Genomic DNA, 25489 nt, shown 5'->3' with positions numbered 1-25489 from the left:
ATGTGATATTTCTTGTGTCCTCATGCTCAGGATACTTCCTGTTACTTACAGAAGCACATAATAAAAGTCAAAGGTAACAGAATGTCAAATGTTATCTACAAAAATGTCTAGCATTAAATATAACTAGTGTTCTGGGGAGAAGTGTGTAATGCCAAGGGACCCCAGTAGCCAAGGCATTGGGCAGAGAGCCTCCGGCAACCCAATCCGCCAGTGTCATGTCTAGTCTTGTATAAAGTGTTGTTATGCATAGTCAACTGTCATAGCATGCATATTCAAATGCCATAATATGCATAGTCAACTGTCCTAGTGTGTATATATATATATAGTCATAGGCAATAAGTCATGTTATACCATAGTCATAGGTATGTTGTTATTCTCCAGTAATCCTTATTCTCCATCATACAATTTGCCAGAGCATGTATGGACATTTATACAGAGACTCTATTTCATTATCAGTTTTCAATGGACAAACAGCCAGGAAATGGATGTTGGGTTACAATGCTCCAGGACTGCATTTGGCCCCAAGGCCGCTTCGACACTCAAAGCCTTACAGGACCATTCATCGAGGAAGACTTCTGTTAAGTAGGGGGGGGGGGGGGGTTTGATGTCCCAGTATGGGATTTAGTCCCGTACAGTACTTAGGCCCAGTCAGGTTGAGTCCCTCTTTGTCCTAGGGGCCCTCCTGCAGTATCTCTCCCATAGTCATATATATAATGTATAATGTTATGTGTGTTATTCCTTAAGGACCTTTATGGACCTTTGAGTTAGTCACATGGTGATGTGTTTGTTACCCAGAGAGCACCAGCTTACCAGGTGACCTGCAGCTTGACCTATGGGCTTCTGGCTCAGCCCCCCTTTATAAGCTGCAATCTGCCTCTTTTACTCTCTTACTACTCCTGCTGAGGCACAGTAAAGATCAGACATCTCAGAGTTAGTGTTCAGCATATCTGGAGGCCTCAAGCCATCTACAGCCACATTCCAGTAAGTCAAGTCTATGTCTGCCGTCACTACCTACAACCTAGTCAAGTTTAAAGTCAAGTCTATTATAGTCTGCGTGGCTGAACTAAAGTCTATCAGAGTCACTACATTCCCAGCAAGCTGCGAGGTCCTTCTGTGTTAGTGGCCACCTCTCTGGGATCATGCTATTTCCATCTGTCTACCTCAGTAAAGCTACCTTGCACTATTATTGCCCTGCCTAACATTGGCGTCATGAACATTTAGGGGTTAAAAACACCTTGCCCCTAGGCTACAACATCTGCCCCATACACCACACCATCGCACCCCGACACACCCCGCGGCTTCGCCACACATCTTTGTGCTTGATTTATGTATATAACCAAAGAAAGGGTGCATACTCTATCTACGCTATATTGGCACACCTACCTGGCTATAGTGATGGGCTCTCTGCCATACCTTGATTTATAGATATGACGTGGTTTGCCCCACCTTAGGGGGCATTTGAGAATTTCAAAACCACCTCCTGCCATATCCCTGCTGTATCCATGCTGCACCCCATTGATTTCACTGAGCTGATCTTCACTGAGCTGACTTTTTGAACTGGACTGAAAACCGTGGTCAGTTATGCTTTTTAGTCTGTCCAAAAAATGGATACGGTCAGAAAATTAGTCAACTAAAGGCACAAGCTGAATCCAGTTGGCTCACTGAAATTAATGGGATACAGCACGGATATGGTAGGAGGTGGTTTCGAAATACTACCGGGTTGGTAAACAGAGAGGTGAATGCACCTATAAAGGGGTACTCCGCCCCTAGATAGGGGATAAGGATAGGGGATAAGATGTCTAATCGCAGGGGTCCCGCCACTGGGACCCCCGCAATTTCTGTGCAACCGCTGCTGCCAGCACCCAGCATTCGTTTAGAATGCTGGGTGCTGGCAGCGGTGGTTGTGACATCACGACCACACCCCTGGTGTCTTGACGCCACGTCCCCTCAATGGAAGCCACGCCCCCATAGACTTGCAGTGAGGGGGGGGGGGGGTGGTGTGACATCATGGAGGGGCATGACCGTGACGTCACAACCACCGGCGCCTGCACCCAGCATTCGGAGCAAAATGTTCCAAATGCTGGGGCAGCGGAGTACCGCTTTAATACAATACAAACAATTGGTAGTTTATCTTTTTGTCTTTGTATCGGTTTTCTTTGATTATTAATGTGTACTGGGGAATTAGATGTAAATGTGGAAATAATAAAGTTTGTTGATATTATTATATTGGGATCCAGCCTGCAGTGAGTAGTGATCTCCCACGTCAGTTCCATTATATAAATGGTTGTCCTGTATAAATTGTTATTCTGCTTGGCGAGTGATTTATTAGACTGCACACTAGCCAAATGGCCCTGAAGTTTATCTGTAGCTCCTCCAGTTGAATCACAGGGGGCTATTTGTATGTTATTTGTGATCATTCTCCGGTCACACCGGGCTCAATATGTACAGTGGACTAGTATGCCGAAAAGGAATACATGACTCATGATAACAATATTTCAATAGCATTCTTATTGTTGATCTTACTTGCAAAACAAAACAGGCTGACATACCGGGGGTCCTGGTTTTCCTTTCAATCCAGGAGGTCCTGGCAAACCCATGGCACCCTGGCGAAGTAAAAAAAGACAGAATCACTAAGAGTTGTAATATAATTTTATCTCGACACTACTACTTAATAAAAACATTAACCCGAACCTAGATAGTACTATAAAAAAATATATCATTTATATAATAAGCATGATTTGTGTTTACCACTTACAGGCAGTAGAATGACATCATCAATTGTAATTTTTAGATAGAGATAAAGGGGCTGTCCAGTCTTACCGAAAAATAAATGCTTTTAGTTTTCCCTAAGAAAAAGCACCACTCTTGTTCATAGGCTGTGTCTGGTATTACAGGTCATCCCCATTCAAGTGAATAAAGTTGTCCATATACCTTTAATGGCTGACAGCTTTTTCTTTTGACCCCCTCAAACATGCACGCTCAGATAGGCTGAGCATCCATAGGTTTTTCATTTGGGTCAATTAAAGGGGTACTCCAGAGGGAATTAAAAAAAAAAAAAAACTGTGGGTGCCAGAAAGTTATACAGATTTGAAAATTAATTCTATAAAAAATCTTAATCCTTCCAGTACTTGTCAACTGCTGTATACTCGAGAGGAAGTTGTGTAGTTATTTACAGAGGAGAAGCAAATTCTCATAGTAAACCTCTCCTGCTCTGGACAGTTTTTGACACGGACAGAGGTGGCAGCAGAGGGCTGCCACCTCTGAAATTATTTACAAATCTGTATAACTTTCTGGCACCAGTTGATTTGAAAATGTTTCCCCCCGGAGGGTTGCGGAGGGTCAGACTGCTGGAACCCCCTGCTATCCTGTGAACAGGACCCGGCTTTCTTAGAGGAGCGTGTACTACAGATGGCACATGCTCCATTTATTTCTATGGGAGTATCGGAGATGCCCCAGTACAGCACCAGGGTCCCTTCAGTGCTCCCAGACAGCACTATACAGACGGTATGCGCTCCTCTCAGAGAGCTCGTTCCCATTCAGAAGATCGCGGGGAGTCCCAGCAGTCAGATACTTATCCTCTATCCATAGAAAGTTTCTTTTGGTTCTTACGACTCCTTGGTGCATTATTTGCTATTTTCTATTGGTGTAGTGAAGAGCCGCCCCTAGACAACTTCTCCCCTATCCAAATCTCCTTGCTGCACCCAGCGTTTGTTTAGAGCGTCAGGTGCAGCGCCGGAGGTTGGTGACGTCACGGTCTGCTTGTGGCCTCACAGCCGCGCCCCCTCAATGCAAGTCTATAGACTTACATTGAGGGGGTGAGGCCGTGACGGCACGAGTAGGACGTGACCATGACTGCACAAGCCTCTGCCCCGCATCACCAGTCACCTGGCATGTCTTGGGTGCCGTTCCGGATGTCTGGGGTGCTGCAGCTCCCAACGGCAGGACCCCCGTGATAAGACATCTTATCCCCTATCCATTGGATACATTGGGGATAAGATGTCTAGGGGCAGAGTACCCATTTAACCCCAGATAAACCAGTTCATTTTTATAATGATATGAGGTATGTTTCTGCATTTTCAAATGCCAATTGTAGGCAACAATCCTATTTATAATGTGCTAACTGATGTTTTTGTGTTTTACAAATTAGGACAATGGGTAGCAGTTTTATGACCAAGTTGGCTAAATTATCTACACGAGACACCAGCCTCCAGCCATCAAATGTGCCTGAATAAACACGATATCCATAGAAATCTGCCATGTAACATACCTTATCTCCCGGATAGCCCGTCTCGCCCGGTTCCCCTGAGAATCCGACTTCACCCTAAATAATATATTGTGATAAGTCATATAACAAACAATGAAGCTCAGAAATGTGCAAGGTTCTTTGGCAGCAACAGCTGTATAAATTCTCAGGAATTAAAAAGAATTAAAATTCCCAAATTTCTGCCAAGCCGCTCTTAACACGGCAACTTGTTGTCAATTATTCTTTCAACAAAAAGTGGATTAACTTTACAAGTGCGGATTTTCTATGTGATAATATTCACACTGATAATAGAAATATTTAGATCACCTTATCACCTTTCAGTCCAGGTTGCCCCATAATTCCTGGAATGCCCTAGAATTGAGAATAATGGTATAAAACGTTTCAGTTCATAGGCTCACACGAGCTAAATTGCCAAAATACCAAAGGTTTCAGAAATACCTGAGGACCAGGGATCCCAGGCGGCCCGGATGGTCCTGCGGGCCCCACTTCTCCCTACATGGCAATGCATAAAACAATATTATGGGTTATTAGTATGCTACAGTATTTAAAGGGTTGCAACGTTTACGGGAAATGCTGTCACATGTCCAGGTCTTTGTAGTTTTATGAGGCTAAGATTTTGGTGTGACTGCCAACATTTGCGGAGAATCCCTTAAAATAATTTTGGTAATATACTGTTATTATACACTCTTTGGTATTTAAGTCACTTTAAATGAAGTCAGGTGACAGCTGAACAAGTGCTCGATCCTCCAAAACAAGACTAGTCCAGCCTGAAATGTGGCCATAAACTAAATTACCTAGACCGAGACGTTTCCAAATCTGACAAGAAGTCCCATTAGGTCCAAAAAGGGTAATTAAAATAAATTCGTACATATTTTGTCAGAAACTTTAGACATTCCCTAATTTTCCATAGAGATATCCTATTCACAACAGAGAATATGTGGATAATTAAAGGAGTACTCCGGGGAACTGAACTTATCAGACACTTATCCCCTATCCACTGCTGGGGCCCCTGCGATCTCCTGTATGGGGCCTTTCCTACTTACCCATCCTCTTCACCCTCTGGCACCCACCTTCCTGGTAGGCAAGTGACGGCCCACTCAGCCAATCTCTGCCTTAGGTGGGACATCACTGCGGCCTGTGATTGGCTGAGCAGGCTGTCACTTATCCAAGTCTAGGAAGGTAGGGGCTGGCGCAAAAAGAGGACGAGTAAGTATGACGGCCCACCTACAGGATATTGTCCCAACAGTCAGACCCCCTGCAATTAGACACTTATCACTTATCCCCTATCCTTTGTATAGGGGATAAGTGTCTGATCAGTTCAGTTCCCCAGAGTACCCATTTAAACTATATAATATATATATATATATATATATATATATATATATAAAACTCAACAAATGTATTGATATGTATGTGTAAATGTATGTATGTTCCAGCATAACTTCCAAGCGCCTGGAGATATTTTGCTGAAAAGTGGTACAAATGTTACTTATATGTCAACTAAAAATATAGTAGAGTTAAATCAACTCTATACCACCCATATTTTTGAGGGTGTTTTTTTTATAAATTTTTTTGCTGCAGAGATTGTCTGGGACTGGCAGGTGCAGAGGATAGTTAGTGCGGGGAATGGGATAAGAGTTCGGGATATGAGGATGGGATATGAGGTCCAGATATGAAGACGGGATATGAGGTCGGGATATGAGGACGGAATATGAGGACGGGATATGAGGACGGGATATGAGGACGGAATATGAGGAGGTGATATGAGGTCCAGATATGAGGACAGGATATGAGGTCGGGATATCAGGATGGGATATGAGGACAGAATAAGAGGATGGAATATGAGGTCGTGATATGAGCATGGGATATGAGGACAGGATATGAGGTCGGGATATGAGGTCGGGATATGAGGTCGGGATATGAGGTCGGGATATGAGGACGGGATATGAGGACGGGATATGAGGACGGGATATGAGGACGGGATATGAGGACGGGATATGAGGTCGGGATATGAGGTCGGGATATGAGGTCGGGATATGAGGTCGGGATATGAGGTCGGGATATGAGGTCGGGATATGAGGTCGGGATATGAGGTTGGGATATGAGGACGGGCCATGAGGATGGGGATATGAGATTGGGCTATTAGGATGGGATATAAGGTTGGGATATAAGGTCAGGATATGAGGACAGGATAAGTGGATGGGGATATAAGATCGGAATATTAGGACAGGATATGAGGATGGGATATGACAACAAAATACAATGATGGAATATGAGAACAGGATATGAGGTCAGGATAATTAACATGGGATATAAAAACAAAAAATGAGAACAAGATAAAAGGACAAGAGCAGAATTGCTGCTTTTCCTCTCCCACAAGGTTTAGGAAGACTGGGGAATGCTGGGTACCCTGCTAGTATACAAAAAGATTTACAGTAATGTGATGCTTGTCAGCTAAACATAGAAATAGTTGTTTTCCTGGATCTACAAGATTAGTAAACCGCATAGAGCAGATTCAAGTACAGACATCCATGGATTGGCTTCTATCTGCATTTATAATACTTCATGTAGAGTCCACAGAATCCTACGATAGGAGAAATATTCTAGACTGCATTAAACAGCAGGCCTTCTGTATATCTTGTCTGTAACTCACATGAGAGTAGAATAGTTGGTCCGGAAACGTTCAATCAACAGGTGGCGCTGCTGAGCCTACTCTTTGCTCCACAGGAAACTTTTAGAACTTTTCTTTATAATTGCGAGATCTCTCTGCAGCCTACATGATGTCTTCAGATGTGTCTAACAAAAACGTATGTGATGCGCAGAGGAGCAAAGGATTCTTATTCTTTAATGAAAAAATGGTCGCTATCCCTTTCATTCTTATCTGCAGCTTTGCTTTTGATAGGGATTGCACATAGCTGTGCTAAAAAAGTTACTGGGACCCTGTAGTTAACAATGTAGAAAATGAACAAGGTATGCTATCGAGCAGTGTTTCCAAACCAGTGCACCTCCAGCTGTTGCAAAATCTTAATCCTTCCAGTACTAATCAGCTGCTTTATGCTCCAGAGGAAGTTGTGTAGTTCTTTCCAGTCTGATCACACCATTTTTTGCTGACACCTCTGTCTGTGTCAGGAACTGTCCAGAGCAGGTGAGATTTGTTATGGGGATTTGCTCCTGCTCTGGACAGTTCCTGATACAGACAGAGGTGTCAGCAGAGAGCACTGTGGTCAGACAGAAAATAACAATTCAACTTCCTCTGGAGCATACAGCAGCTGATAAGTACTGGAAGGATTAAGATTTTTTAATATAAGTCATTTACAAATCTGTTTAATTTTTTGGAGCCAGTTGATATGAATAAAATAGTTTTCCAACGGAGTAACCCTTTAATGGCATATTTGGTCTCAGCTGCCAACACCGAAATCAGTCTCCAAAACCTCAGCCTCCACCATTCATTCTGAATACTCCGCATTGCATGGGTTTTGAAGCCTAGAACTGGAGGCCTAGCATGAAATGTCAATCCAGCTGGAGAGGTGATTAAGTAATGAGGTGAACAATGATGTGGCACTTGAGCGGTTCGGATATTTTCCATCTATCTGACATTGAGTGCAGTTTATCACACTAAAATGAGCTGCCAGGCTCCCTTTAACTCCTCCAATTGGGTGCCCAGGATCCACATTTGGCTTCCAGTGTCTAGTGCTTTAGTGACACTAGGGCCGACCATATCGCTGGTAGGTAATACTAGATAAAGAGCCACAGGTTGAATCTTTTGAGCAATAGACTTATCTTTCTAATACCCAGTGTGGCTTGCAAGTAGGAGAAGGTTGAGGACCTCTGCACCAGGAGCGTAGTTGCCAAGTCCCCTAATCCACTTGACCCAGCAGATAATGTGAGCGGTTTGGACAGTTGTTGAACACAGGATCCCCAGGTCAACGAACTCCAGCTGATGGTATACACCAGAGCCTGAAGACAGCTTCAAGCTGAGGCCTACTCCAGAAGTTTAGCGTGACCTTCGCCTTGGCACGGGCGCGGATGTCACACGTTATTGATACCACCACCAGAAAGGAGGGGGTGGTGTGGCTCTACACAGGAGAGGAGATAAGTATATATCTTTTTGTTTTTGCCAAATATTAGATCTGCCCAAGATGCCAAATACTTTAGGTATGTCCCTGCTCTGCTCTATATAAAACAATATAGTAAACCAAGTAATGTGGACATTATAGATTACTGGGTTCTTTTTCTACCGATCCAAATCAATGACATGAAAAGTAAGACAGAACTTCTGAATTATATCAGCATCCAGACAGCAATCAAATATGGCTCTCCACTGACGGAAGGAACAGATAGTAAAATTAATAGAATCCGAATGTTTTATTCCTGGTTACTTATACCTTGAGAGAGGACTCCGAGTCCTGCTGTTTTATATAATCCTTTACTGAGTGACTCCCAGCATCCACCCCCCTTTCATTAGATTCTTGGCACTCCATAGGGTCAACATGGAGATGGAGTATTTATTTCACAAGCCTTTCAGATTCAGTAGCCGGGAACTGCGGCTAACTCTCTACAATAAATCACTGGGCTCTTGAGATCTACAGCTGGGATAGAGGCTTAGTGTTGGCAGCTCGGTAACACTCTTTTGTCTTAACAATCTACCAAAATGTTCCAGGCGGATTTGTGTCAATTGTCCAACAAAATGAAAAAAGGTGTGATGCCAACTGGCAAGACTCGCTGTGTACAGGAAGAGGGATGTTATTTCATGAAAGATCCTTTAAGGGCCAGGCCGGACACCAACAGTGAGCATTACACAATTTCATCGAAAATGTGCGATATCTCAATGTGACACATACCGAATGTACTTTTAAGGTATCACATTATGTTTTCCAGGCAGGAGTCTTATGATGTATTTTGGATAATAAAAGCATTGAGTCATAGAGTCAGGCCCTGTGCAGAGATACTGGTAAGGTGTCTATTAAATCAAAGCATCCTGCACCTCGTGTTAGCGCACGTGATCATATGTTATGGCAGATCACGTCCAAATATCAAAGCAAGTGTCCACTGATGGTTCTGAAATAGATCTGACAACATGCTGTGATCTCCCCCTTCCTACTCTCAGTGTTACAGATAATAGCAGACAGGTGCATGAAAAAAAGATCAGAAAGTGGAGAGGGTGGATAGCATCCAGTTCATCAGGAAGGGTAGATCACACAGGCTGTAATGGTTTATGGGAGTATAAATAGGTAGGAGAGCACACACAACAGCCTGTGAGAGGTGAATCGTGCAGTCTTTGTAAATGTGTAAAGAGAGGAGAGAACCCAGTCTGCAGGGGGAAAGACGGGGAAATCACTCACTCCTCAGCATCAGTTTCTGTCGGCACTAGGGAGAAGAGATCACTTATGAGCTGAAGAAGAAATCAGGACAGGGATGAAGCTGTGCGGCTAAATAAGAGCTAATAAAGGCAGAAGAAATCTGGGTATATAGGCCCCACATCCAACATGTAAATGAATAAACTCAGGGTTACCACTTACAAATTATTTTTTCCATATTAAAAGGTGTCCATAGCCTTTAAGGGTTGGGTCACATGTGCCGTATTTTGCTGCGTACTTGCTGCTGCGTATTTTTCTACCCACTGAAGTCCATGTGTAGCAAAATCAGCTGCATATTTTGCTTCACATTGATTTCAATGGTTAGGAAAGTACACAGCAGCAATATGTGGCACATGCGCCCCTACCCTTAAGAGTGAATTGAAAAATGGCGTAAAAATTCTGCATGTCTTTAAAATGTTGAAGGATTTTCAGTGCAGAATTTGTGCCTTATTTGGTGTGGATTCACGTTAGGAAACAAAACTGCATTCTGTTTTAATATGAAGCATAATAACAATCATGCAATATTATTGAAGGCTAAAATAGATTCTACTTACTCTCAAGCCGGGAAAGCCAGGAGGCCCAGTGCTACCAACTGTTCCCTGCAAAATAACGTGGAATAGTTAGAGGGAAATGTGGAATTTATGTAAAAAAATAAAAATGACAGGGGAATCACATTACAAATGATCAATTTTAACACAACTTTTTATGGTTTTATAGTAGTGTGTTTGTTAGAGGATGTGGACCCAACCCCAGGTACAAATTATTATATTTTTTTATTCTTTTGTTATATTCTTTTTATATTTTATTTATTTATTTATTTATTCATTCATTCTATTTAATTTTTCTTTCTCGTTTTAGTTTTCCTCTTCTTTTTCTCTTTTTTGGAGAGAGTTAACACGGGGGTCCGGCCGATAGGCGGTCCTCCAAGTCCCACCAACTCAAGAGTAGACTTTATAGAATATGTAACCAAGTCACGATTTTAAAATGTAAAAAAGAATGCTGTAAACTGAAATTTCTATTTTTTTTATGTATAAAGGTTTTTCATATTTTACTGTTTAAAAAAAAAAAAGAAAAAAACACAGGTTCCTATTTCCTGCTATATGTGTGTAGGAATTAAACTGTACCTGTCACTTAAAAAAAACAAAAAAAACAACAACAAAAAATAAAGAACTTTTAACAGGTCTTGAAGGGCTGTCCGGGCATGCTGGGAGTTGTAGGTTTGCAACAGCTGGTGACACACTGTTTGGAAAATGCTGTCCTAGAGATGACAAAAGTTTAGATCGGTCTCAAGCAATCTGTTACAGTCTGACCTTTACATCCCGGGTGAGCAAAATTTTTGAAATGTCTCAACAACATGTCAAATTTTTTTATTAATTTTTTTTTTTTAAGTGACAGTACCCATTTTACCACCACCAGGAGAAGTACATCCTTCCTGGCACTGGTCAATGCAACTACACCCTACCTTATTCAGGGCAGAGAGTCCTGGTACCCAAAAAGAAAAAGAGGATCCAGCTCGCAAGCATATAGTCAAATAATGCTGATAGTTTATTGTATAATGCATACATAAATAAAAAGTGAACATATCTAAAAGCATCACTGACGCGTGTCGGACTAAGTGTCCTCAGTCATAGTCATTTTATGAAAAGTCAGAACTATGACTAAGGACACTCTGTCCGAAACCAGTCAGTTATGCTTTTAGATATGTTCACTTTTAATTTTTGTATGCATTAAATAAACTACCTGTATTTTTGGACTATATCCTTGTGAGCAGCATACAAAATAAGTGTCGTATCCGGTTTTCCCAGGTTGTAGTGCGGCCCAAGACATTACATCATGAGTCAGGTGTTGAAAGAGACCCTTTCTGCTTTAATGGGTGGAGTGACTGCTGGGGAATTGTACAGCACATCATGGTTGGGAGCTCAGGTGTGCTTCAATGGGTGGGGTGGCTGATGTGTGGGAGGGAGAAAATTGACCTCACACTTACAAACAAGGGATCCTGGGACTTGTAGCTGGAGGGAGAAAACTCCAACAGGAAATTGTCACAAATTTCACAAAATAAAACTGCAGCATTGTGATGGACTCACAACACAGCCATTTAGCCCCAAGACATACACAGATCCTTCCTAAGCAGGTTCATTACTGTCTGGCAGGTAAGTACTAAAATCACCTTATGGTGCATAACCCCTTTAAGCATTTTTGTTTATGCATAAGAAAGTCCCGGTACTCCCATTTTTTGGACCATTGGTCACATTTTCTTGCTTACGTTGCAAAGTCTATCAATAAAAAAGAGAATGCAACCAACCTGGACTGGGTACCCCACCCCTCTGTACCCTTACCTGCCATAAATTGATGTAAAAAGTAATTTTACTGCAATATTACCCATATATTATATGGAAAGCATATCGAGATATCCAAAGAGAACAAAGCCAGTGATGTGAACAATAGCTGTAAGATCTCATAAACGCCTCATTTCTCATTCCCTCCAGTAACATAACAAAATACGCAACTTGCAAAAAATCCCATCTGTAACTCCTATGATGTGTTCATAAACAGAAGGGCTTCTGATATTAAGCATGCAAAGTCATAAATGCAAATAAGGATTATGTTCGGAGGATCACAAGTAAAGCTGCTTTTGATAAATGAACCTAAGCGCCATTTCAGTGATTACAGCACGGTTAACTATTAGAAGGGATATGCACTTTGTGCCTTCAAATCTGCAGGGGTATCTGACATTAAAGTGGGCCATATTGTGTTAGAAGGAAACTGAATGGATGATTTATGGAAATTGGGTTTACAATCAAGGGAATGGTCTGTGAGAAGACCACCGTGGGTGCTGACATGATAAATGATTTTGGTTTATCCCTTGCAATCACCATTTTACATTGGATTTCAGTATCTTGTTGCCTCTGGACATGTAGCAGTTGTATAAACAGTTTAGCACACGTGCTATGATGGTGTCATTGTAGATGTTATAGAACCATTTACTTACTGGACTTCCATCTGGACCGGGAGGACCCTTCTCTCCAAAGTCTCCAGGAAAACCCTATTAAGAAAAAAAAAAACTAATAAGGTCGGACAAGGGATCTGACAAACTGACAGAAAATATCTACTGAAACAGTTGAAGATGTGCCTTACACAATATTGACCCCCAAATTTGGAAATTTCAGATAAAATAATGGTAGTTGAACACATTGGCCCTGATTTACTAAGAGTGGAGTGTAGGTTTCTTTGTGGGGTTTAATTCTCTACAATTTCTTTTCCACGGTTTTTACTAAGGTTTCCCTACATTTTCCACTTTCCCTACATTTTGCTTTTTTTTTTACACATGTTCTGATCTGTCGGGTTTTCCTCAGCTCAAATCCACTACATTTTATGTGGAAATCTTAGTAAATATGCTGGGTTTTTGTGAAAATATATCGGGAACGTGCCCCCTTTTAGGTGACCACGCCCCCTTTTCCCAGCAGTCACGCCCATTTTTTGTAAAATGGAGAGTTAGTTGGGTTTTTTTCAATTCTGGCACAAATTCTGGCACACAACCTGGCGCAATGTGGCAGAATCTCGCGCACAACCCGAAAAGACATTTCGGGTTTGCAATAGTAAATGAGGGCCATTGCCCTATGTTACCCTGTGACTTTAGAGGCTGGAGCTCTACAATGACTAAAGATGACCATCCTCCTCCATGTCAGCCAGGTGCTCATTCAGCCAATAGTTATTGGGGATCATTGCCATGTCAGCCAAGTCTAAGGGCAGCTTATTTCCCTTGAAAACAAAAGGATTGAGCATCAAACTTCGACACGCTGATCCTTCTTTATTCGGACATCATATGTTGGAGGAGAGTTAGCATACCCCCCCCCCCCCCCCCAAAAAAAAGATGGTAGTATGGTCCTAACGATTTTGGCTGATTTGGCGGACTTTTATGTGTATATACACCTTAATCATGAATATCACAGCTACAATGCAATAGCTGCAACTATCACAAACTTTCCAACATGGCGGCAAGTTTTACAGTAGCTACAAGGTTGGTTGATTATGACTTCTATGAGCATATGGTAGAAATAAAGGTTTTTAGTGGGACTGTGACGTTCACACAATTCCCATACCTTTTAGTCTTTGTCAGCTCAATGCTTTACCCACTTTATACACTCACTGGCCACTTTATCAGATACACCTGTTCAGGTGCTTGTTAATACAAATAGCTAATCAGCCAATCAAATAGCAGCAAATCAATGCATTTAGGCATGTAGATGTGTTCAAGACAACTTGTTGAAGGAAGGGAATTTAAGTGACTTTAAACATGGCATGGTTGTTGGTGGCAGAAGGGCTGAAGTATTTCACAAACTGATGATCTACTGGGATTTTTACGCACATATGGGGGAGATCTATCAAAACCTGTCCAGAGAAAAAGTTGCCCAGTTGCCCATAGCAACCAATCAGCTCACTTCTTTCATTTTTAACGAAGCCTCTGCAAAATGAAAGAAGCGATCTGATTGGTTGCTATGGGCAACTGGGCAACTTTTCCTCTGGACAGGTTTTGATAAATCTCCCCCAACTATCTCTAGAGTTAACAAAGAATGGTCTGAGAAAATAAAAAAAATTATCCAGTGAGTGGTAGTTGTGTGGATGAAAATGTCTTGTTGAAGGAGAATGGTAAGACTGGTCTGAGATGACAAAAAGGCAACAATCTGAAAAGTACAAACCTTCAAGCAGATGGGCTACAGCAGATGGGCTACAGTAGCATGTTGGGGCCACTCCCGTCAGCTAAGAACAGGAAACTGAGGCTACAATTCACACAAATTACCATAATTGGACAATGAAAGACTAGAAGAACGTTATCTGGTCTGATGAGTCTTGATTCCGGCTGCGTAATTCAGATTGCAAGGTGGCGTGAACAACAAGAAAGCATGAATCCATCCTGCCTTGCATGGTATAAACACGGCTGCCTACCTGATATTATTACTGACCATGTCCTTTATGACCACAGTGGACCCTGTATCTTCTGATGATACTTCCAGCAGGATAATGTCCTATGTCACATGACATCATCTCATACAGGACAATGAGGTGACATGACATCATCTCATAAAGGACAATGAGGTGACATGACTCCAATGGCCTCCACAGTCACCAGATCTCATCCAATAGATCACCGCTGGGATGTGGTGGAACAGGAGATTCTCATCATAGATCTGACAAATCTGCAGCAATTGCGTGATGTCATCATGTCCATATGGAGGAACTGTGTGATGTCATCATGTCCATATAAAAGGAACTGTGTGATGTCATCATGTCCATATGGAAGATCTGTGTGATGTCATCATATCCATATGGAGTCACTGTGTGATCTCATCAGGTCCATATGGAGGAACTGTGTGATGTCATCATGTCCATATGGAGGAACTGTGTGATGTCATCATGTCTATATGGAGTAACTGTGTGATGTCATCATGTTCATATGGAGTCACTGTGTGATGTCATCATGTCCATATGGAGGAACTGTGTGATGTCATGTCCATATGGAGGAACTGTGTGATGTCATCATATCCATATGGAGGAACTGTGTGATGTCATCATGTCCATATGGAGGAACTGTGTGATGTCATCATTTCCATATGGAGGAACTGTGTGATGTCATCATATCCATATGGAGGAACTGTGTGATGTCATCATGTCCATATGGAGGAACTGTGTGATGTCATCATGTCCATATGGAGGAACTGTGTGATGTCATCATATCCATATGGAGGAACTGTGTGATGTCATCATGTCCATATGGAGGAACTGTGTGATGTCATCATATCCATATGGAGGAACTGTGTGATATCAGAGTGAAATCTCTGAGGGACGTTTCCAGCACCTTGTAGAAAGTATATCACCAAGAAAGGAGGCAAAAGGGTGTCCAACCAGCACTAGCAAGGTGTACCTAATAAAGTGGTCAAGTAGCGCAATTATATATCTATGGCACTGCTTATCTCCAGGTGAAGCGAAAACATTGGGCAGGGGTGAAATCTGATGTTAGATTGTCAGCCCTTACACCGAAAGCAAAGAAATTTGCAGAAAGAAACGTCTATTGCCTTGAACAGAAACAAACAGTAGAGCATGCACGGCAAGTGTCATCTGCAGTATGTTAGCTGCATTACTTTTTCTTCCTGTCTCGGGGATGCGGATAGGAGATTACATCATTTTATTTGCTTTGATAAGGCTCAATGTAATGTGCAGCCTGTGACCAGCTGTAGAAAATATATGGGGGAGCTGAGTTTGTCAGATGTGGCAGGGCTCAGTAATTAGTTAGAGACTAGAACGACTGTTTTCGCATTAGATCTGGATCACTAAGTGGTATATGAAAAACAGATTCTTAATAAGAAAATAATTGTAGCGTTTCTCAGCATTCAGATTCACAGCTGTTTCCTCTACAGCACCCCCGCAGGAAAAATAAGACATAGCAATCCCTGGTTCCAATGACGAAAGTTACATTCTGAATATGTTCAAATCGAACTAGTTGTAATAGGATCTGCAGACCATCCATCCATTTCCATGGTTGTTGACTTAACTTTATCTATGATCATCTTAAGGTAGTGTTTCTTTACCAGTGTGCCTCCAGCTGCTGCAAAACTATAACTCCCAGCATGCCCGGACAGCCAATGGCTGTCCGGGCATGCTGGGAGTTATAGTCTTGCAACAGCTGGAGGCACACTGGTTGGGAAACACTTCCCTTTAAACTAAGACCAGATTCTTAAAACCATTCTTTCTTTACTTTCACACAACTGGTCTATTTGGTGGCTAATCCTAGATAATCCCAGGGGCCATAACATCAAAGGAAGATATGCACTCTGCAAGCCAGTAGAAAATAAGATGCTTCTATTGTGTTTTAGATTATCTAAATGTATTTTTCAGCAAATTTCTGCTCTGAATGCTTCATCTTTAATTTGCAGTTCTCCCAGAGCTAGTGGGCGGAGCTTCCCTCTCCATAGACTTGTATTGCTTGTCTGGAGCTCTCTACTTCCCTTTCTATAGACTTGTATAGCTTGTCTGGAGCTCTCTTCCCTCTCCATAGACTTGTATTGCTTGACTTGCAGAAGCAGGACAAAGCGGACTGATTTTTAGAGAAGAAAATATGAGCGGGAGGAAGGGTGGAGAGAGAAATTAGTTTGTCTAATATCTAAGATTTCTAATGTCTACGATATGTTATAAAGATTCTTTTATTTGCTTGTACTATTGATTTGTTCAAATGATACTGCCTCTTTCATGTTACACAAAAACAGTGCAGTGGAGAGGGATAATGAAGGTACGCTGTTAATTAATTAGAGTCCCCTGGCCTATTAGTCCATATCAGCAGGTGAGTTTCCCTTTAAGCAAGCCTATAAATGTTTGCCATTTTGTGACATGCAGTTGTACCCTCTTATGGCCAAACTCTTCCAGAAGAGAGCTCCTCACTGTTGCTAAGCACTGTTTCCAGGGACGCTAAGTAAGGGGAGGCTGGGCTGAGAGTATGGGGAGGCAGGGCTAAGAGTACAGGGAGGCAGGGCTGAGGAAGGGCTAAGGGTATGAGAAGGCAGGGCTGAGATTACGGGGAAGGGGGCATGGCTGAGAGCACAGGAAGGCTGGGCTTAGAGTACAGGGAGGCCGGGCTGAGATAATGAGAGGCAGGGCCAAAAGTACAGGGAGGTGGGACTTAAGGTACGGGAGGCTAACATAATGGGGAGGCAGGGCTGAGAGTACGGAGAGGCAGGGCTGAGAGTACGGAGAGGCAGGGCTGAGAGTACAGAGAGGCAGGGTTGAGAGTACAGAGAGGCAGGGCTAAGAGTACAGAGAGGCAGGGCTAAGAGTACAGAGAGGCAGGGCTAAGAGTACAGAGAGGCAGGGCTAAGAGTACAGAGAGGCAGGACTAAGAGTACAGAGAGGCAGGGCTACAGGGAGGTGGGACTGAGCAAGGCTAACATAATGGGGAGGCAGGGCTGAGAGTACGGAGAGGCAGGGCTAAGAGTACAGAGAGGCAAGGCTAAGAGTACAGAGAGGCAAGGCTAAGAGTACAGAGAGGCAAGGCTAAGAGTACAGAGAGGCAAGGCTAAGAGTACAGAGAGGCAAGGCTAAGAGTACAGAGAGGCAGGGCTAAGAGTACAGAGAGGCAGGGCTAAGAGTACAGAGAGGCAGGGCTAAGAGTACAGAGAGGCAGGGCTAAGAGTACAGAGAGGCAGGGCTAAGAGTACAGAGAGGCAGGGCTAAGAGTACAGAGAGGCAGGGCTAAGAGTACAGAGAGGCAGGGATAAGAGTACAGAGAGGCAGGGCTAAGAGTACAGAGAGGCAGGACTAAGAGTACAGAGAGGCAGGACTAAGAGTACAGAGAGGCAGGACTAAGAGTACAGAGAGGCAGGACTAAGAGTACAGAGAGGCAGGGCTACAGGGAGGTGGGACTGAGCATACGGGTATGCAAGGCTGAAAATACGGGAGGCAGGGCTGATATAACAGAGAAGCTAGACTCAGGGTACATTGGGCTATAGAATTTTATTGATCAGATTTTGAAGAATGTTTTCTAACAAAGGCCTAACTTGTAGCTCCTGCGCCCCAATAAAATAAAATTCTGTAACAGACCCCCATTTACAAAGGGCCATTTATAATTCTTCTTATGTTACACAGGGGCCCTTGAGCTGCCTCAGGCACCTGGGCCATGGTATGACTGTAAACCATCACAATAAAGAGCATAAACATAGCTGCAAAGGTTAGATCCTTTTCATATGGCTCCATCATGTCTTTGAGGCTTAGTGGCCCTTTAAGTGCTTTACAAGACACAGGACAGATGTGGCTAAGAAGCGCTACTGTTGTACATGACACACCCAGATCTGCATTCTTAGTAATAGCTTCTTAATTCTTTTATGTGAAAACAGATCACTGATATTTGGGAATGTCTGAATCACACTGCCGAGTTCATGAACTAAGGTGAAGCTTTTATATAAAACATGTGCGCCACAAACTTGAATTCTGCATTTTTAGTTATTAATGTGTTTTGGGTTTTTTTCAGTACAGTTTTATTTGTCAGCACTTATTTAGTGATTCCTCCACAAACGGAAATTCTTTTTTGGGTGGGATATCCTCGGTACAACCGGCCCTCAAAGTATTTTATCTGCAAGAACACTGCCCAGTGTCCATCTTCTATCTCAACTCCCAACCTAATCTTGTTTAGAAGAACAGTACCTAAGCTGGCCACATCTAATAACATTTTTTGTTCATATTAGAGGTGGACTATATATAAACAAGCGCTTAAGAGGGAAAAAAAAATGTTTGTGATCTCCCTGAACAGTTCCGTGTGCCAATATACTAATATAAATACAGAATTACTTAAAGGGAACCTGCCACCTAGTTGTGAAGCCCTTCCTCCAAAAAACCCTTCCCCATTTTTCAATGGCATCTCTAAGGGCTAACCCAATCTGCACCCTCAAAAATGCAACCAGGCACCCAAAATACACAGTAAACAGAGCCAGAAGCAGACAGCTCCATACATTGTGTAGTGGCCGTGCTGGGTTACTGCAGCTGACAGTGATTGCTATGGAAAACAGCTGATTTGCAGGGTGTCGGGTGACTTGGCTCTCCACAGATCAGATATAGGTATCCTATCTAAATCCTTCATATAAGGATATACTGGCTAATGTCTCATTTTTACATCAGTTTTGAGGATTAGCTAATATCATTGTATATATTTACCACAGGATTGAAACCCCACTTTTGTCCATAGGTGCGGGTCCTCTACCCCATTGTATGAGTGCACAATTGCACTTGGGGTTGAGTACCTGTTATCACCTTGAGACTACGTTGTTTTGTTTTTCTATCTAAAGGCTACCCTATTAATAATAATTTTAAAAATATAGTCTCGGAAAACCCCTTTAGACAAGACATCATTTGGAACTATTTCAGGTCAATTGAAAACCCCACTATAAACCATCTAGCAGAATGGGGGTGAGTGTCGTCATAAACCAGTAACATCAATTGTCCTAAGGCTGCGTTCACACATAGAATTTTGATTAGTATTTAGTATTCATTTTGGAGCTCATTTTAGTCATTTTTTTTTTTTTCAAGAAAACAAAGCTGGTTGAGTACAGTTAATCTAGAGCCCAGCAATAACTAATCGGTATGCAGAACATGTATCCGGTGCCAACACTATTTTACAAAAACAGCCCTGTGGAGTTAAGGCTTTAGTATTGAGAACTAGTTTCACACAGTCAGACACTATGTGCACTTGGCCGGGACAATAAGGAGATTTAGTTTGTAAATGTTGCAACTTGGCGAAGTTCAGAGACGTTATAATACCATATGTTTACTATGCCGCTGGTTTCTGCGCCGAGCTCTCTAAACACGGCCAAATGATGTCATAGAAAGTGTACATGTGCTTTACTTTTCTTAAATAGGTACCGTAACTTATACTAAAATAACTCTGAGGTGTAATGAAATTGGAACCCGACCAGTAACAGCACTTTCCTGATCCTTGTAACTGGATAACGTGTTTAGGAAGCACGTCTAAAGTCAATGGTCCCCTAGGTGGCTGGACTATTATGGTATTCAGAAAGTTTGCCGCTAAAACGTCCTTTTAGAGTTTCCGGAAAAATTTTTATTTATTTTTCCCCTGGTTAAAAACTTTATTTTTAAATCAAAATTTAATTTAATTTAAATTTTTTGATCAGTTTAATAAGCCTACAACCTCCTCTGTAACGCAGGATTTAGTTGGTCTAGCCAAGATTGTCAATTTGGAACAAATGTCAATTTTGTAAAAACTTCAGCACATGACAAACGCGTTTTGTTTAGAAAACTTTCTTTAAAAACCTACAACCGATTACATGTGTTTTAGAGTCTATTTTTGTGAACGAAATGACTCACTGGCTTTGTATCCCATGGCCCTCCAGTTGGCTACGTGATCCCAAGTGCATCAGGTTTTATTGATTGATCTGAGATAAGCAGAGGCCGTGAATAGTACCACTTGTCCATATCTGGTCTTCAGACAGAGACGACTGTAAGAAAATCCTCTGCAAGAAACTGTGTCTCGGGTTCTTTCAGCCAAATACAAATGCCCACTGTGTAACTGTATACTAGGGGGGGTCAGAACACCCAAAAGGAAGGAACAGCTACTGGACAAGGAGGAATTTCTGCTGATTTGTTGGCTTTATGGATCAGGATGACAAGGATTTGTTACCAAGACCTGGCATGGTCTTGGTATTGGGTGAATATTCTTGTGGAGAACCCAAGTATCTGCTTCACATCTACATATCTGGAACGGCTTATACACAAAACTCCTCTTCTGCAATTTGTGGTTGCGAGAAAGTTTAATTAAATTACCCTCTGGGCATACTGGCGAGGCGGATAAACCATGCCTAATGTGTTCACAATAATCAGATTATTTATTGGTTTCTTATGGGCCATGTGGTTGACTAGATCAGTGGGCCTCCGTCTCTGCCTGGGACTCCTACAAGCAGAATCTGAATCTGGGGATCTGATCTCTCTCTCTCAATACAAATTTATTAAAAAAAAAAAAAAAAAAAAAACAGTAATACAATAATAGTAATACAATTATCTAAGACCGTGTTCCTCAATGGCTCCAAGAACCTCATACTTAAAGAAGCATTCTGTGATTTTCTTTTTTTCTTATAGTGCAGCATAGGCAATAATTAGACAATAATGTAGAATTTTTTGTGTATGCCTTTTTCTTACCTCCTTTTGCTGATGTGGCATGTATGGGATAGACTCAAATTTGGTTTACAAAAGCTCAATGATGTGAGTACTGTAATGCAGCCTACATTTCCCTGGCTTTGGATGGAGGGCATTTGATCACTGCTGCAGGCCATCTAATTAGGCGACTAGCGCTGGCAATCACCCTGGTGATACTCCGACTCATAAGTGGGTTAGCGTCAGTTCACACTGTGCAGTTTTCATAAGTTTTCTTACTTAAAGTGTGTTGTTTAGAGAAATATTGCAATGAGAAGAAAAGTGATCTGACCAAGAATCACAATTGAGGTGTTTTATGAAGATTTGATGTCTTTAGGCTGTTAACACATGGAATTTTGACAGAATTTTTCACACATTTTTATTGCATTTTAGCTGTTTTTGCACCGATTTTCATAAATCATGGTAAATCATGGTCATGTATAATCTCAATTTTTGCCATGATTTCTGAAAAATCACAGCAAAAACATAAAAGCAAGAAACGCAATGTGTGAGCACAGCATTAGGGGAGGTGTATATCTACTACTAGTAGGTGGAAACCGGTAGGTGATGATGTCATCCTGTAGACCAGAAGAAGTCAGAGCCTGACATCCTGTTCTGATCATTAAGTGCTGGTAGAGTCAGACTGGTGTTAGAGTATAGATGCAGCTGTGCTGGGATAAAACAAATAGCGCTATAGGACTAGTTATGGAGATTGGGCATGATATACACCCATAGTTGTTCTTTAAATAAATTAACATGCCCCTCAGCCTACAAACCTCTCAAAACCCTTTAGAGACAATTCTACCTATGACAATTCTCTTCTGTGAAAACCACATCTATGGGACGGACACTTTTGATCTGGAGGGCCACTTTTAGGAGACCACTGATCTAGAGGAACCGTTTACCCGACAATGTTTATTGGGGTTCTCTTCAAAAAACACTGTCAAGACTTTGCAGTATTTAAAAGGGGTTATCCAGGAAAAAACTTTTTTTTTATATATCAACTGGCTCCAGAAAGTTAAACAGATTTGTAAATTACTTCTATTAAAAAAACTTAATCCTTTCAGTACTTATGAGCTTCTGAAGTTGAGTTGTTCTTTTCTGTCTAAGTGCTCTCTGATGACACGTGTTTCGGGAAATGCCCAGTTTAGAAGCAAACCCCCATAGCAAACCTCTTCTAAACTGGGCGTTTCCCGAGACACATGTCATCAGAGAGCGCTTAGACAGAAAATAACAACCTTAACTTCAGAAGCTCATAAGTACTGAAAGGATTAAGATTTTTTAATAGAAGTAATTTACAAATCTGTTTAACTTTCTGGAGCCAGTTGATATATAAAAAAAAGTTTTTTCCTGGAATACCCCTTTAATAACCCTCATTGAAGATCTTTTTTGACTGCTTACCGGCCCGCCTTTGGGTCCTTTCTTTCCAGCTGGTCCTGGCATACCCTAAGAGCAAGGAGAAATTTGCACATAAGACTTTTTGCTATTTACTGGCTCTATAAGTGGTTGAAGAGAAAATTGTTGCGCAACTGTTTGGTACTAAAGTCACTGTTCAAATTTTTTTTATTTCAGAATAAAACAAACTTACTCGTTCTCCTTCAGGTCCGGGAGGTCCCGGCAACCCAGGTATTCCGATAAAGCCCTAGAATAAGATCAAAATTTCTTATTTGCATTACAAGCTTAAACATACAAATGGCAGATCACAGATCCACTAAAACAACTCCACTTCTTTGAGGGTTGACAATCTCGACGATGTCAAAGTTCTACTGGGGGGAAAAAAAAAAAAAGAGAGAATGGAAGACACAAGTCATGCATGAAAATAACCTAGAGGTATTTCGAGAAACATCTGCCGGTTGAGTGGACTTGTTAAATGTGTATCATTCATATAGGAGATGTGTCACAAATAGAATTATTTTGCCCGGCAACGTCTGCTGTGGTTTTTTCGAGCTGCCAAGCTCGGGGCAGAAATGAAATGTTAATCGTCACTTGTAGAAAACTTCCCCGATACAAATATGTTACTAAGCCTCTCGATGGAGAATAATCCCTTTCTGTCCACTCTCCCATTGTTGTGTTTGTACATGCAGGATCTAGGGGCTGCCATAACTTGCTCAGATTTCCGTTCTTCTTGCGATGTTAACTAATCCGATGATTGACATCTCACTTGTGTCGTAAAGGTGGCAAAATGCGATGTAGAACTATGATTAATTCGTTGTACGGGAGATTAGTCAGTGAGGGACTGTCTGTGTCTGCAACTTATATGTCCCCTTTCTAAGAAAGGAAATGACTAACTGGTGGTATTTATGGTAGAAGACCAAATGTATCTGAAGGTACACCTGTCTTCTGTCACTTATAGTTGTTTTTACGGTGACGGGAATGTGGGAGATTCACCAAGATCCAGTGACATCTCCATGTTCCTCTGGACTCATTGACCTATTATTATGTTACACATGAAGACTGGTGTGTGGGCTTAAAGGGGTATTCTGGGCAAAAACATTTTATCCCCTATCCAGAGCATAGGGGATAAGATTTCCGATCGCAGGAGGCCTGCTGCTGGGACCCCCCGTGATCTCCCTGCAGCACCCGCATTCTATGCGGTGACTACGTCTCTAGTTTCGGAAACCTACGGGTTTCCGGGACTGGGGACGTGATGTCACGCCACGCCCCATCCATTCATGCCTATGGGAGGGGGCGTGACGGACGTCACGCCCCCTCCCATAGACATGAATGGAGGGGCGTGGCGTGAAGTCACATCCCCAGTCCTGGAAACCCGGAGGTTTCCGAAACTAGAGACGCAGTCCCTGCATAGAATGCGGGTGCTGCAGGGAGATCTATAAATGTTTTCTATAAATGTTTTTGCCCGGAATACCCCTTTAAAAGGACTCCAGTGTAGAATAGAGCCAACCCAACTAAACACCACCAAGTCTCTTTTGGCATTTGTCAGTCAAGAGAAATTGATGGGAAAATATTGAGTAAATTAGCCAACGCCTGTTTTCTTGATATATCCTCCTTTAATACATCTATGCTCAATATCTGGTGTAACAACTTTTAAAAAATGAAAGAAGCGATCTGATTGGTTGTTATGGGCAACTCGGTAACGTTTCCTCTGCACAGGTTTTGATGAATCTCCCCCTATGTCCTGTATTGCAAAGAAAGACTTGAACATGTCCAGGCCCCACAAAACACATAGGGGGAGATTTATCAAAATCTGTCCAGAGGAAACGTTACCGAGTTGCCCATAGCAACCAATCAGATCGCTTCTTTCATTTTTCCGAGGCCTTTTCAAAAGTGAAAGAAGTGATCTGATAGACAATCCCGGAATGGACAGTATGGGAGTGCAGGGGTACATGACGGGACATGGCTGGAGCGAGAGTGGTTAACTAGGGGTCAGTCAGAGGACAAGAGGTCGGTCAAAGGGAGGAGTCTGGGGGGAGTAGTTAAATAGGGGGTAGTCTGGTTACCACAGAGGGAGAAGACAGATAATAGGAAAGTTGACCACCCACCCGCCCTTAATGTTGGGATATTTGTGGGAGGAAGGGTCTTTTACTTGGAGACACTAGGAGAGAGTTGGCGATGAATGGGATGGTGAGGCTGGGGGGCGGTGCCCAGCCTCGAGTGGTGAACCCCTGCGGGAACTGCCCAAAGGGGGCGGGGGTCTCTGAAAGTGGTGCCCTGGGGTCAGGTGAAGGGACGACCCAGGGCAAAGTAGGAGACCCGAAGAAAAAAATTGGGATGCCTCCAAGTCCCCCTTCGGCTAGGTGGTAGAGTGGGACTAAAAAGGTTTTGCACTATTTGTATTTGTTTTGTTATTTGTAAAGATGGGTCAGACAATGTTGTCTGATTATTTATAAAGGTGTTTTATAAAAAGGTTATTTAATATATTGTTATTATGTTATTTAATAAAAATTGGCTGCTGTGGCCTTTCTACCATAAAGTGGTGTCAGAGTGGTGTTTCTTAAATGGGGATCTGGGTCACAGCGTAGGTACATGATACCCTAGTCAGGGTTGCTATGGGCAACTCAGCAACTTTTCCTTTAGACGGGTTTTGATAAATTTCCCCCATAGGCCCGGGTTTATCAAACTGTCTGAGAGAAAAAATGGAGTGATTTTACCACAGCGACCAATCACAACTCAGCTAACAAGCTCTGGTAAAGTGAAAGCTGAGCTGTGATTGGTTGCTGTAGGGAAA

The 25489-nt window shown here is 42.2% G+C and overlaps 1 protein-coding gene across 2 annotated transcripts in view; it reads right to left on the bottom strand.

Moving 5' to 3' along the window:
- COL24A1 (collagen type XXIV alpha 1 chain) overlaps window positions 1-25489 on the bottom strand; it is a 294542-nt gene that overhangs the window by 132454 nt on the left and 136599 nt on the right. For both annotated transcript variants that reach the window (XR_008846625.1, XM_056532502.1), the window contains exons 11-18: window positions 22892-22945; window positions 22705-22749; window positions 12611-12664; window positions 10176-10220; window positions 4703-4756; window positions 4571-4615; window positions 4268-4321; window positions 2550-2603 (exon numbers count right to left, since the gene is read on the bottom strand). Coding sequence is in view for 1 of the 2 variants with exons in the window: in XM_056532502.1 (XP_056388477.1) it covers window positions 2550-2603; window positions 4268-4321; window positions 4571-4615; window positions 4703-4756; window positions 10176-10220; window positions 12611-12664; window positions 22705-22749; window positions 22892-22945 (405 nt within the window). In the remaining variant the exon portion in view is untranslated. The remainder of the gene's footprint in view (window positions 1-2549; window positions 2604-4267; window positions 4322-4570; window positions 4616-4702; window positions 4757-10175; window positions 10221-12610; window positions 12665-22704; window positions 22750-22891; window positions 22946-25489) is intronic.

The sequence above is a fragment of the Hyla sarda genome, chromosome 7, assembly GCF_029499605.1.
Source record: "Hyla sarda isolate aHylSar1 chromosome 7, aHylSar1.hap1, whole genome shotgun sequence".
NCBI lineage: Eukaryota > Metazoa > Chordata > Amphibia > Anura > Hylidae > Hyla > Hyla sarda.
The sequence above is the reverse complement of the archived record's forward strand: the minus strand, read 5'-3'. Positions and strand labels throughout refer to the sequence as shown.